This window comes from Hydra vulgaris, chromosome 06, assembly GCF_038396675.1.
Source record: "Hydra vulgaris chromosome 06, alternate assembly HydraT2T_AEP".
NCBI classification, from domain to species: Eukaryota; Metazoa; Cnidaria; class Hydrozoa; order Anthoathecata; family Hydridae; genus Hydra; species Hydra vulgaris.
In genome coordinates, this window is record NC_088925.1 from 40,668,418 (window position 1) to 40,681,804 (window position 13,387).

At 28.2% G+C, this 13,387-nt stretch overlaps 1 protein-coding gene across 2 annotated transcripts in view; it reads right to left on the reverse strand.

Annotated features, from left to right (window-relative positions):
• Positions 1 to 1,363: 1,363 nt before the first annotated feature.
• Positions 1,364 to 13,387, reverse strand: part of LOC101235088 (uncharacterized) — a 28,893-nt gene continuing 16,869 nt past the window's right edge. For both annotated transcript variants that reach the window (XM_065800153.1, XM_065800154.1), the window contains 9 exons: positions 12,420 to 12,908; positions 12,150 to 12,185; positions 9,573 to 10,061; positions 8,975 to 9,463; positions 8,829 to 8,864; positions 2,924 to 3,412; positions 2,327 to 2,812; positions 2,105 to 2,143; positions 1,364 to 1,960 (listed from right to left, as the gene is read on the reverse strand). In XM_065800153.1, the coding sequence (XP_065656225.1) occupies positions 1,470 to 1,960; positions 2,105 to 2,143; positions 2,327 to 2,812; positions 2,924 to 3,412; positions 8,829 to 8,864; positions 8,975 to 9,463; positions 9,573 to 10,061; positions 12,150 to 12,185; positions 12,420 to 12,908 (3,044 nt within the window). In that variant the 3' untranslated portion in view covers positions 1,364 to 1,469. The remainder of the gene's footprint in view (positions 1,961 to 2,104; positions 2,144 to 2,326; positions 2,813 to 2,923; positions 3,413 to 8,828; positions 8,865 to 8,974; positions 9,464 to 9,572; positions 10,062 to 12,149; positions 12,186 to 12,419; positions 12,909 to 13,387) is intronic.

Here is a 13,387-nt window from a genome sequence, read left to right on the forward strand (position 1 = left end):
AAATTTCAAAAATAAAATTATAAGCAAAAACAAAAGCTTGTAATACGGCCTTAAGGTTCTGGATAACAACTCATTACGATCGAAATGCTTAAATGCTGGGTTCTTAATTGATAGAAGTACACATAAAACTAAACTAAAATCTCTTTATAATCTCGCTTGAATTACAATTTAAAAACATCGTTTTTCAAACTCTGAACCGCATTTTTTTTAAATCGTCGCCTCAAATGTTTTTCAACATTTGAGGCAACGATTTTTTTTATCTGAATTGACCTATTCCTTTTTCAAACAATCTATTAAAAAAATTATATTTTCAGTTGCTAATTGCATATTGATTTGTTATGTTTTATTGTAAGTTTCACTTCTAAAGTATTTACAGTATTAAATTTGATATATTTAGCGCGTATATATTTTAGATATGTATTTAAGGTATATAGATGTTTTTATTGTAGAAGAAAGTAGATTTTTGTTATGGGCTTTGTAATAAGGCCATTATAATCTACTTAAAGTCCTGCTCAAATAATATTATAAATCTTATTGTAAATAATATTAGGCGGCAAATAAAATAAATAAATATAAATTTGCGAGAAAATATTTCGCCATATCCACATTAGGCAACATAATTTTCTCAACTATAATATAATTAATTTCATTTCGAGACAACGTAGTTTTCAAAAATTTTTATTTTGATTAATGTTTAGCTTCTGATTTAGTTTTTCTAAATTAATTTAAAGAAAAAAATCTTAATTAAGAATCTTCTACTATACTAAATTATTAAACTCGATTGTTAACTTCAAAGAAAAAAGTGTATAGATAAACTAAATTTTCTTAAATTTGCTAAAATTCAATATTGGAACGATTGTTTAATAGAATTGGATTGTCGCGAAAACTCGGTCAACGTTACTATTAAATTGTGCAGAAATGTAAAGAACGTAATAATTAAAAAAAAAAAAAAGTAATTAACTTTCTAAATTAGTGTTGCCAATTTTTAAACTATTCTGCCCGAGTGTGTAACAGCTTCTTTAAAAAGTTAAATTTAGTTGAGTTCATTATAATTTAAATGAGCTCAAGTCATAGGTCTTAAAATATTCGTATTGACATTTAGGGATTTAGCACATTGTTAAGTTAACTAATATTAGTTAAACTATTAACATATTATTATACATTAATACATGTACTAATTTTAAAAGAGAATAAATAAAATTATACTTTTTACATTTTACTCTTCTGCTTTTCTGCTAAATTTTGAGTTAGCGGAAATAATTTATGGCTTAAAAAGAATGTCTAACTAATACTTTTCTAATTAAAAACTAATTAAAAATGCTTCAGGGAAATTAAAAAATTAAAATTGAAGAACGCTAAATTATTTCAATATTCTTATTATAAATATATATCTTTATTCGTATTAACTTTTTTGTCACAAACACCTTAAGTAATTAAGTTACATTTAAGTTACTGTTTGTAAAATTAAGTTAAACTTTATTGACAATTTTTAAATTTTTTACTGATCCAGCTTGAGCGGAATACCACTCATCACCTAGGTAAACCTTGACATTTTTGAATTCACGTGCATCATTATTTCTGACAGTAAAAATAATATTGCCATTTAGACTCACTTCGTAAACATAGTATGAATAATCAAGTCGCTGACGTATTTCGATCTTTGACCATTGGTTTAAAGGCAACGATGAAGTTGTAGTAAAGAAATAATTTTTGTTTCCATTTATAGCAGAAGTAATCAATAACTTTCCTGATCCATCTTCGTGAAACCATACACCTGGTATTCTATCACCATAACTTGCTAAATCCTGTCCGATAGTCATATGAAGGACGTTATACCATCCTGTTTGATATGAAGTTGGTTTAAGTTCAAATGAAACACTGTATTGTCTCTTTAAGAGCACCAATGTCCCAACCAAGTTGTTTTTTTTAATCACTATTTCTGATGCATCGTCAATAAATTCTAAAAAAACAAAAAGTTCTTTAGACATTGTTTATAAAAACTACCAACTGAAATATATATATATATATATATATATATATATATATATATATATATATATATATATATATATATATATATATATGTAGTATAAATAGTAAATACCTCTTGGAAGAATAATACCATTTAGATGCGGATCATTACCTAGAATTAAGCAAAGTCATAAAAAATTACATTTATAAGTAAATTAGATATTCCTTATAAAATATTTGATGTTACTATTGTACTGTAATTACATATTTAGAACAATTTTTTTGAATTATAATAAAAAAGATATGACATAAATATAGTTGCTGTTTACTTGAAACAAAAAAGATCTTTACTCACTAGATGCTCCATTAACAACAAACAAATTTCTTATTGAACCATCTTGAGCATCATACCAAGGATCAGATGCATATACTTTTACATTATCAAAACTTTGAACTTGGTTATTGTTTTCAGAAAAGACAACTTCTCCATTTATTCGAATTGTGTATACATAAACTGAGTTTCTCAAAATTTGACTTATTTGAACATTAGACCACTGATTTAATCCAATCGGATTTGTTGTAAAAACTCTGTCAATGTTACCATTAATTGGTGCAGAAATATAAAGACCGCCTCTTCCATCAGCATGAAACCAGATACCGGGAACACGATCACCATAATGACCAAAATCAGAACCAATAGAGAAATGAACAACACTATGCCAACCAGCAACAAACTTATTTGGATACACATCAAACGAAACTAAATACTCTCTATCTAGCTTTGGTAGTTCTGCAATAAGTTTTCCTTTTACTAATGGGGTAGATATGCCAACCAGGTATTCTACAAAAAAAAAAAAAATTATTGAAAGTAATAGAAATAATAGAATATTAAGTTTAAAAAAAATACTTTACTTTAATTATAATATCATTTCAACAGAACTCTTGGGCTTACGAGCATTTCCATTGAATATTTGAAGATCGGAGATTAAGCCATCTTGGCCAGCATACCAGAGATCAGATGCATACACAACCATGTTTGTAAAGTCTCTAGGTTCAGAATTAGCAACTTTGTGAATATTTGCTCCATTTAAATCAACAGAAAACCAATACTTTCCATCATGCATACTTTGACTAATCTTAATATGAGTCCATTGATGTAATGGAAGAGGAGCTGTTTCAACATTGTAGTTATTATTACCATTTACTGCAGCAAAAATTGAAAGTTTTCCAGAGCCACCTTCATGAAACCAAACACCTGGATTTCTGTCCCCGTAAGCTCCAAAATCATTACCCAAAGTTAAATGAAGAACACTCCTCCAGCCCTTAGTGTAACTTTTAGGTTGAAGATTAAACTCCACAGTGTACTCCTTCTTCAAAACATTAAGTGTTCCGAGAATTGAACCTTGAGTTATGACTAACTCATTTCTATGGCTAATATAATCTAAATAGGAAATAAAATATAACTATTCGATTTCAATATTCATATATATATATATATACTTGTTAATTTTAGAAACTAAAACCATTACCTAAAAGTAAGAATAAAATTTGCAATGAAGTATTATTTTAATTTATTTTTTATTTTATTGAAAAACCAGAACCAATGCAAAAAACTGCTGATACCAATATGTTAGAAGAAACAAAATATTGGCCACATAACAGATACAAATTAGAGATAACTCAATAGATCTGACACTACTCAAAATTTTAATTTAACTGAATTTTCCTAAATAAAATTAACTTTAATTTAACTGAATCTTACTATTTAAATTTCAACTCACTAATTAGGGCAACTCACTTCACCTGCTTGCATAGAAAAAAAGAAAATCAAATTAGCACCAAGTAGAAAAGTTCAACTATTATTATACAACTGGGTGTCTATGGTACCCATACATCTGGGTAAAATAACTGCAAAGAGTTTGATGACACTAGCAAAAGAATTAATTTGAATATATACCAAAACTACCTAATTTTAAAAACAAATAAAAAGTTAATCTAATATAAAAGTATTTTACTAGAGATGCAGCAGATGAAACTAAATGTAGCAAAAATAAAGTACTAATTTCAAGAAGAGAAGTTAAATCATCAACATAAAATACAGTCAACCTCATAACTTATTTAAAGTCATTCCACTCCCTAAATTTACTTTGAAGTTTTAGAGACAGAAAAGATGACTGACAAAAAGATGTGTGAAACAACAAGACCTATCAGGATATATCTTCAATTTAATACTTTTGGTTACTATTTACCATGTTGGTTTATTTTGTGTGTGTTTATGTGTGAGCTAACTGGTTTCTATGGTTTATAGCTAACTGATTTATAGCTAACTGATTTCTTTTGTTGAAAAAGTCTAAATTAATTTTGAAACTTTATATAGAAACCGTTGAACTAGTTGTTGAAGTAAATTTATTGTTTTGTAAAAAACTGAAAAGCTTGAAGCTTAAAAATATTAAAGCTATAATTTTTTTTAATTATTTTTTTTTTTTTATCTATAATTTTTTCATTTTTATTTCTTTAGATGTATTTTCATGTAAAGTGAATTTAGGACTATTTCTCTTTATTTTTACACCTAATATTTAATCGTATTTGGTTATTTGATTTTATTGATTTTACAACTTGTATCATTTTATAACCACTCAAAATGTCTTAAAGGAATCATTTTTTTAAAAGAATCAAAATTATTTTCTTATTAGTTTTGTAAAATTTGGACAACTGAACTTAGTAACAGTTGAGTGATTTTGATTCTCATTTCTAAAAAAAATAAAAACATGAGCAAATATGCTATATAAATAAATCTCACATTTGGCACATTTCTAAAATAAATGTAAAGTTATAAATCTCATGAAGTTCACAACAAAGTTAGATGTAAATTAACAAAATTTACATTTAATTTTCACTGAGAGTCAGAACTATCAACATTAACATATTTTAAGCAACAGCTTTATTTTTAGAAGGCATGAAGAAAATGAATAACAAAATATAATTAAAAAAAACTCAAGTCAAATTTTCCAGGTTTAATAAAATATACCCGAGGCCTTCCTTATTTATGCTGTTTCTCTAACATGTAAACAATCTAGAGCATTTTCTTTCCTCAATTAAAGCTCATTCATACAACATGTAAAGCACTCTCTTCAAGTTTTCTTAATTCTACATTTACCATTTAATCCTGAAGCTGCTACCTCTCTAAATGCTGGTACTTAAATCACTTTAATCTTCTCTAACAAACATTGTTCAACAAGGCACTTTTTTCTAATCTAACTTTATTACTCTTGTCCATCTTCATGTTTCCATTTTATATACAACCTACAACTTTTTAAGTCTTCAGTTAACCATTACCTAGTTTTTTAACTCAACATTCTATTTTAAAGTAACTCATAACATATAAGAGGTTGCTTGCAACCTTGTTGGAAGTAAATAAGAATTTAAAAATATATAAATTTATGCCAGTATTTAACAAATAGTAAATGTAAGTATAAAATTATAACATAAAAATATTTTAAATTTTTTTATAGCCCCAGCTATCAACCCTTGCTAAACGTTATAATTTTGCCGGGGCCGGGTTTCCAAAAAGTCTCATTTTTAGCAAGGCCCCTGTCACTTCCTATCTACAGATCAGAAGTATTTGTAAAAATATATAGTGCAATAGCATCCATAAAAAAGGTTTTAGTAAAATTGTCAAGACAAAAAATAAGGTGACTTTACATACATTTTTTCCTTGTAGGAAATGCCGTGCCACATATTTTTAAGACACATAATACCTGACCCTTGAAATGGTCGCTCAGACAATGACAAATAAACAAACAATATTTTGACAATAGGCATAGATGACACTATAAAAGCTGCCAGCCACAAACTTTATGATTTAAAGGCCAACCACGTAACTGTTCAAGGAACCATTATGAAGCATAGAATGTTTACTACAGATTACTTGGAAAATTTTAGCCAAAACTAAGTTCATTTGACAGAAGAGCAAAAGATAGAATTGGTAGCCATCACAATCTTAAGCAAATTGAGAAAACCATTAAAAGAGAGACTCATGCTTATTTGTAAAAAAGTGTTTAAATAATGAACTTTATGAAAATTTTACTAATCACTTCGAAACCATTAAAAATAAGAAATGTACCAAAAAATATTGTTAAGACTTTCGAAAATAAAACTCGAAATGACAAAAAACTCTTTAACTTTGCAGGAGCAAAACTTTTTAACGAGTTACTTTCGGACATTAGAAATACAGCAGAACTAACATTATTTAAAAAAAAACTAAACAACCACTTTTTTTAAAGTAGCATTTTACTAATTTTAATACTTTTTTTATACCTTTTGTTACTTTTGGATAATTATAATTTCTGTTTTAAGTTTTAGTTTTTAAACAGGACACAGTTTTTATAACTGAAAGTGTATACCCTGTAAAAATATTATTTTAATAAATAATAAATAGACTAGAAACAAAAATGAAAATTGGGACAAAATTCCTCTGAAGAGAAAGTAGTGAAGCAATTAGAAAAAAATTTCATCGAAGTTGTGAAATTGTAAACAATTTTATCATTGTTAAAGTAAGAAGACTTGAAGAAGATAGCCATCTGGACTCTAAAATTACAAAAAAGGTAAAAAAAGCATGGTGGATCACTTATAGATTAAAATTTCATATTTGGGAGCAACAATTGCAACAGGCATTCATCAAAAAAGAAGAGTGAACATAGTTGGTAAATTCAAAAGAATGAATTTAACAACTGAGGATCTCAGAGCCTTGATAAAAAATGCAGAAAAATCAGAATACAATATCATTATCAACAGGTAGCTTGAAATAATTAAAGCAATTGTAATCATATTCACGCTTTTATCGTAGCATTTAAAAAAATCACGCTTAGAAAGCCATAGATATTCCCAGCTTCTAATTGTAAAAACAAATAAAACAATATTAAGCATAGAAAATTGTTTTAGACACTCCAGCTATACTACTTTTTTATTGCCCACATGATTTGATACCATTTGGAAAGCAAAGTAAATACTATGCGTTTTGATTTGCCATCTTCCATATCTTCCATATATGAAAAATGTCATTTTAAACCACCATTTTAAACAAATTATTTAAACCAACCCAAAATGTCAACAAGGAATTTTTTAAGTGTGATATTTGGGCTCAGCATCCTTGAGAGCACAAGAATTCACCAAGCATTTATGAGATTTCTAAAAAAAAGTCCAACCTTATTAAAAAAAAAAAAAGAACATTAAAAACAGGAAAAGCATGAGTATGAGAATATCAATGATAAATATCGTAGCAAAAAGTTTAAATGATTTAATCAATTGGCAAATAGTGGAGATCGATGAACCATTACTTGTTTTGTTTATTAACAAACCAATTATTGCCCAAAATTTACATATTTATGGTCAATCTATTGAATGCATTGTTTAATTAGGTGCCAAGAGTTGTAATGTTAGTGTATTGAATTGAGGAAAGAGATGATTTCACAAAGCTACACATATACATACACACATAGAGAATTGATACTGTGTGCCAATCGAAGTAAGACTTACATAGTATTTTAACTTGATGTTAGTATGTGTAAACAACTTATTTTAACATTATTATGTGTAAACTTTAAAGATTTAAAAAACAAAAAATTGTAATAAAATAATAAGTTGATCATCTTATTGTAAGAAACATGTGTAACAATAAATGATATAAAATCAAAATGCAAAACTAAAATAAATATTCTTATAATATAGGAATATCCACAATATTGCGGTTTCCAGTAAAAAAATAAGTTTAGCTGGTATTAAAATTCAGAAGCCACCGCAACACCCAAACTGAAATCAGATTCAAGATGGACTGTCTGTTCTATGTGACCAAAAAGACTTATTGTCAAGACAGAAAAATAAAGTTATGTTGTTAGTAAAAAAGGCCAATTTAGATGTATGCTTAACAGGAATATCATAAATGTAGATAAAAACAACACAGGACCAATAGTAGAGCTTTGAGGCACCCCAGAAGTTACTGGAAAGGAGAAGGAAAGTGTTGGGCTTAGAGGATGACATTAATACTGCGGTCAGAAAAAAAAAAGTTTAATAGTTTCAAAATATTTCCCAGATAAACCATATGAAGCAAGCTTATGGAATAAAAAAACAGTATGCCAAACTTTATCAAAAATATGTCCAGAGCAATGGTCCTTGCCTCCCCACCTCCATCTAATGCATAATAGAATCTTTCAGTTACATCAGTTAGCAAGTCAGGTCTAGAACAAGAAGACAAAAAAACAGATGTTAGTAGCTTGTTGATTAAATAATCAACAAACTTGCAAATAATAACGAGTAAAATGATCAAACAATTGTTGGAAGGGTCAAAATAATTACGTTTTTAAAAATTAGACCCACAAATGCCATTTTCCAGCAGGCAGGAAAAAAAGATTCAGTCAAACACTAAAACAGAGAGATAAAAAATAAATTAAAGAAATTAAAGAGTTCCATAAACAATTTGTAAGACACTTTTGTCGGGATCACAAGCTGTAGAAGAGTTTAATTGAAAAACAACTGTGATAACAAAAGCCAGAGTGATTTGTGTGGATTAACCAGTTTAACTGGATTAACCAAATTAATCAGTTTAAATGGACTAACCAGTTTAACTGGAACGGCAGTAAAAGAATGGCAATTAGATTCTAGATTTAAATTAGAAAAAATTTTCTTTACATCTGAAATGAATAACTGCCTACCTTAACCAAAACTATTAGTGAACATAGCTACATTGATTAATAACTAATTTTATTATTAAGAAAGAATGATTATTTAAAACAATATAACTATGACCGCATCTATGCATTAAAAAAATAAGAAATCAAAAATTAAAATACTATTTTATATACCTGTAGGGAAAACAATAACTGGTTTCAACTTATTATCTAAAAAAGTTAAACAGTAAACAAACTTATAAAAAACATATAGAAAAAAGCATAGTCACAAAATCAAAAAAAAGGTTAAACACAAAGAATGAACACAATTAAAAACATACTTGAAATACCATTGACAATAAACAAATTTCTTATTGAACCATCTTGGACTTCATACCAAGGATCAGATGCATATACTTTTACATTATCAAAACTTTGAGCTTGGTTATTGTTTTCAGAAAAGACAACTTCTCCGTTTAATCGAATTGTGTATACATAAACTGAGTTTCTCAAAATTTGACATATTTGAACATTAGACCACTGATTTAATCCAATCGGATTTGTTGTAAAAACTCTGTCAATATTACCATTTATTGGTGCAGAAATATAAAGACCACCTCTTCCATCAGCATGAAACCAGATACCGGGAACACGATCACCATAATGACCAAAATCAGAACCAATAGAGAAATGAACAACACTATGCCAACCAGCAACAAACTTATTTGGATACACATCAAATGAAACTAAATACTCTTTATCTAGTTTTGGCAGTTCTGCAATAAGTTTTCCTTTAACTAATTGAGTAGAAATGCTGCCAACAAGGTATTCTACAAAAAAAGTATTTTTTAATAGTAACAGAAATAAAAAATAAGTATCTTTCTAAAATTGTTTTTTAACATTAATCATAATGCCATTGTATAAAAAAATTAAGCTTACGAGTATTTCCATTGAAAATTTGAAGGTTAGAGATTGAGCCATCTTGGCGAGCATACCAAGGATCAGAAGCATATACTTTTACGTTTTTAAAATCTCTAGCATCTGAATTTTCAACTCTATGGATGTTAAGACCATTTAGATCAACGGAATACCAGTACTTACCATCACGCAAAAATTGATAAATTTTAATATGAGACCATTGATTTAATGGAAGTTGAGTTGTTGAAACAGGATAGTTATTATTACTTCTAACTGCAGCAAAAATAGTAAGTTTTCCTGAACCGTCTTCATGAAACCAAACACCTGGAATCCTGTCACCATAAGTTCCATAATCTTTTCCCAAAGTTAAATGAAGAACACTCTTCCAGCCCTTAGTGTAACTATTAGGTTTAACATTAAAATCCACAGTGTACTCCTTTTTCAAAACATTGAGTGTTCCAAGTATTGATCCTTGAGTAATGACTAACTCATTTCTATGGTTGATAAACTCTGAATAAAAATAAAATTTAGCTATATATAGTTTTACAGAAACTGATTAACATATTTTTAATTTCTAGTTATAGTTTTTATTAACTTTAGAAATGAAAACCATAATTATTAGTTTACAACTTTTAGGTAAAAAAATCATGTATCACTTTTTTTGCGGATTTAGAAAGACTGTGCATATATATATATATATATATATATATATATATATATATATATATATATATATATATATATATATATATATATATATATATATATATATAAGGTTTATTAATAGTAATGAGGCAATAGCTTAGACTATTAGATAATGTACTGAGTATTACTTGTGCTTGGAGTAAAGTTGTTTAACCAATTTAAAAATATGAATAAAGTATCAGAAACAATAAAACACCAAAAACCATCGTCATCACCAAGTTCACTAAATCTATAGTTCACTAATATTCATGGTCTTTGAAGAAACTTTTCTTCTGTTGAGTTCTACTTTTTGCAAAGTTTACCAGACCTACTTGCTCTTTGTAGAACGAATTTGAGTTCAGCTGCCTCATTTTGGGATCTTAGTGTTAATGGCTATCTTCCTTTAATTCACAAAGACTTCAATAGTTACATGCTTGGTCTGGGCATTTACATTTGTAATAATTCACCAATTTGTCAGGAAACTAGGTTTGAATCTACAAACTATTCTTTGTTCTTTATCACTTTTTTTAATCTCAAGACTGCACTCTTTTCGATAATACTTCTGATAAAATTGACCAAGCTCTTCCTCTTTATCCTTCAACCAATGTTGTTGCAGTTGGTGACTTTAATCCTTATTGCACTAAATGGCTTGATTCTAGTGTCAGTGACTCTGCAGACATTATGACCCACAACTTTTGCCTTTCCCAATCTCTAACACAAAGAGCCAGATTTTTAACTAGCTTTCCAGAAAATCCAAATCATTTACCTTTTCTATTCGACTTATGTCTTGTTTCTGATCCTAGTCAGTGCTCAGTTTTTCAACATTCACCGTTAGGGTGATTTTGATCATGGTTGATCTCTCAAAAACTATTATCTTATTCTTCTTCATCATCAGAATCCCTCCTAATATCGTACCTCTTACAAATACCTTAAAGCTGACTGGGAATCTTTCCATAATTTTCTTTGCGATAGCCCTTAGGTAGAAATCTCTTTTCTCCCTGCTAATAAATATGCTTCTTTGGTAATTACTTGGATTCAGGCTGGAATGGATTATTTTATTCCCTATTGACAATTCCAAGACAAGGTTCTCTCTTCTCCATGGTTTTCCTGCTGCGATTTCCAGTTGTAACCATTACTTTCATATCTATAGCCAAAACAATTCTTAAAAAAAGACTTCTGTTTACTACTGCTAGAAACCATTGTTAAAAGGTTTTGTCTAATGCAAAAGCCTGCTATTCCCAGGTCACAAAAATTAGTATTTTATCTCAAAAATTAGTCTCCAGAGACTTCTGGAGAATGTCAAGCAGTATCTATAATAAAGGCTAACCTGTTGATCCACCTCTTTTGCATGGTTCAAATTTTCTTATCTCACCTCATGCATTCTGATGAAATAGAGAGCTGCTGGTGGCATCAATACATACATCATCTGATATAGGTAGAACATGCAAGGGAGATGCTTCTAAATCAACTGAAATTTTGGGTTTTTTATTATTATTCTTTTTGCCAAAAAACTGCAAGGACTTGGCAAAAAATGCTGGTGTATACTGATGTGCATAGTGAAGCACCGACAATCAACTATTGTAATTTTATGGAAGTATGGCACTACAATTGACTTTAATGCTGATAAGAAGCGCTAATATATGTGCTTCTTATGTATTATGTAAACAAAAATAAACAAAATAAACAAAATAAAATTAAAGTGCAAGTTTAAAGTAAAACCAACAAAAAAAAAAATTTAACATAAGAAATATAATGAGGCTTGTGCAAAATTATTTTCATAAATCCAAACCATCAGTTAATATAGGTACACTGACAGATAACTCATTTTATCATTAAGAAAGAATGAATAACTAAAGCACCATAATTAAGACAGCATTTTGCATTAAAAAATATTAATTAAATATTAAAATATACCTGCAGGTAAAACAACAACAGGTTGCAACCCATTATCTAAAAAAGTTGAACAGTAAACAAAAAATTATATAGAAAATAGAATAATCTCAAAATCAAAACAAAAAAACAATAAAAATCAAAACATAAAAACATATAAAAATAAAACAATAAAAAACATAAAAACATAAAAAACATTAAAAACATAAAAACATATAAAAACATAATAACAATCAAAACATAAAAACAAAAAAAAAGGTGGAACACAAAGAATGAACATAATTAAAAACATACTTGAAATACCATTGACAATAAACAAATTTCTTATTAAGCCATCTTGGACTTCATACCAAGGATCAGATGCATATACTTTCACATTATCAAAACTTTGAACTTGGTTATTATTTTCAGAAAAGACAATTTTTCCATTTAATCGAATTGTGTATACATAAACTGAGTTTCTCAAAATTTGACTTATTTCGACATTAGACCACTGATTTAATTCAAGCGGATTTGTAGTAAATACTCTGTCAACATTACCATTAATTGGTGCGGAAATATAAAGACCACCTCTTCCATCAGCATGAAACCAGATACCAGGAACACGATCACCATAGTGACCAAAATCAGAACCAATAGAGAAATGAATAACACTATGCCAACCAGCAACAAATTTTTTTGGATACACATCAAATGAAACTAAATACTCTATATCTAGTTTTGGCAGTTCTGCAATAAGTTTTCCTTTTACTAATAGAGTGTTGGAATTACCAAGAATATTTTCTAAAACATGAAAAAAATATAAAATTAAAAACAAGGTGTAAATGTAATTCAGAATTTCATTTAATTATATAATATTGATTTTGGTAATTATATGATATTGAACGACAAATATATTCCTATATGTGGCATAGTTAACCTATATTAAACATTAGTTATAATGAGGAAATAGTTTTTTATACTTTGATTTGATATTCATTTTTGCTATGCAAAAGCCTTCTCAGCTTTTATAAATTTAACAGCCTTACATATTAGGTTGGAGGTTGGGTTCTCATAATGTCATTTTCTATTGCAATTGTCATAACGGAAGAGTTTAAGCAATTTCTACAACCAAGGGCTTTTTCTAACAACAATTCATAATGCAGTTAAGGATTTTTTTCCTTCGAATTTAGTTTTTGTCTGTTAAAGAGTACTTTTATTGCGGTGCTAACACAATAATTAACATCTTACTAGCAACTGAATTGCTTTTCTCGCTGTTACCA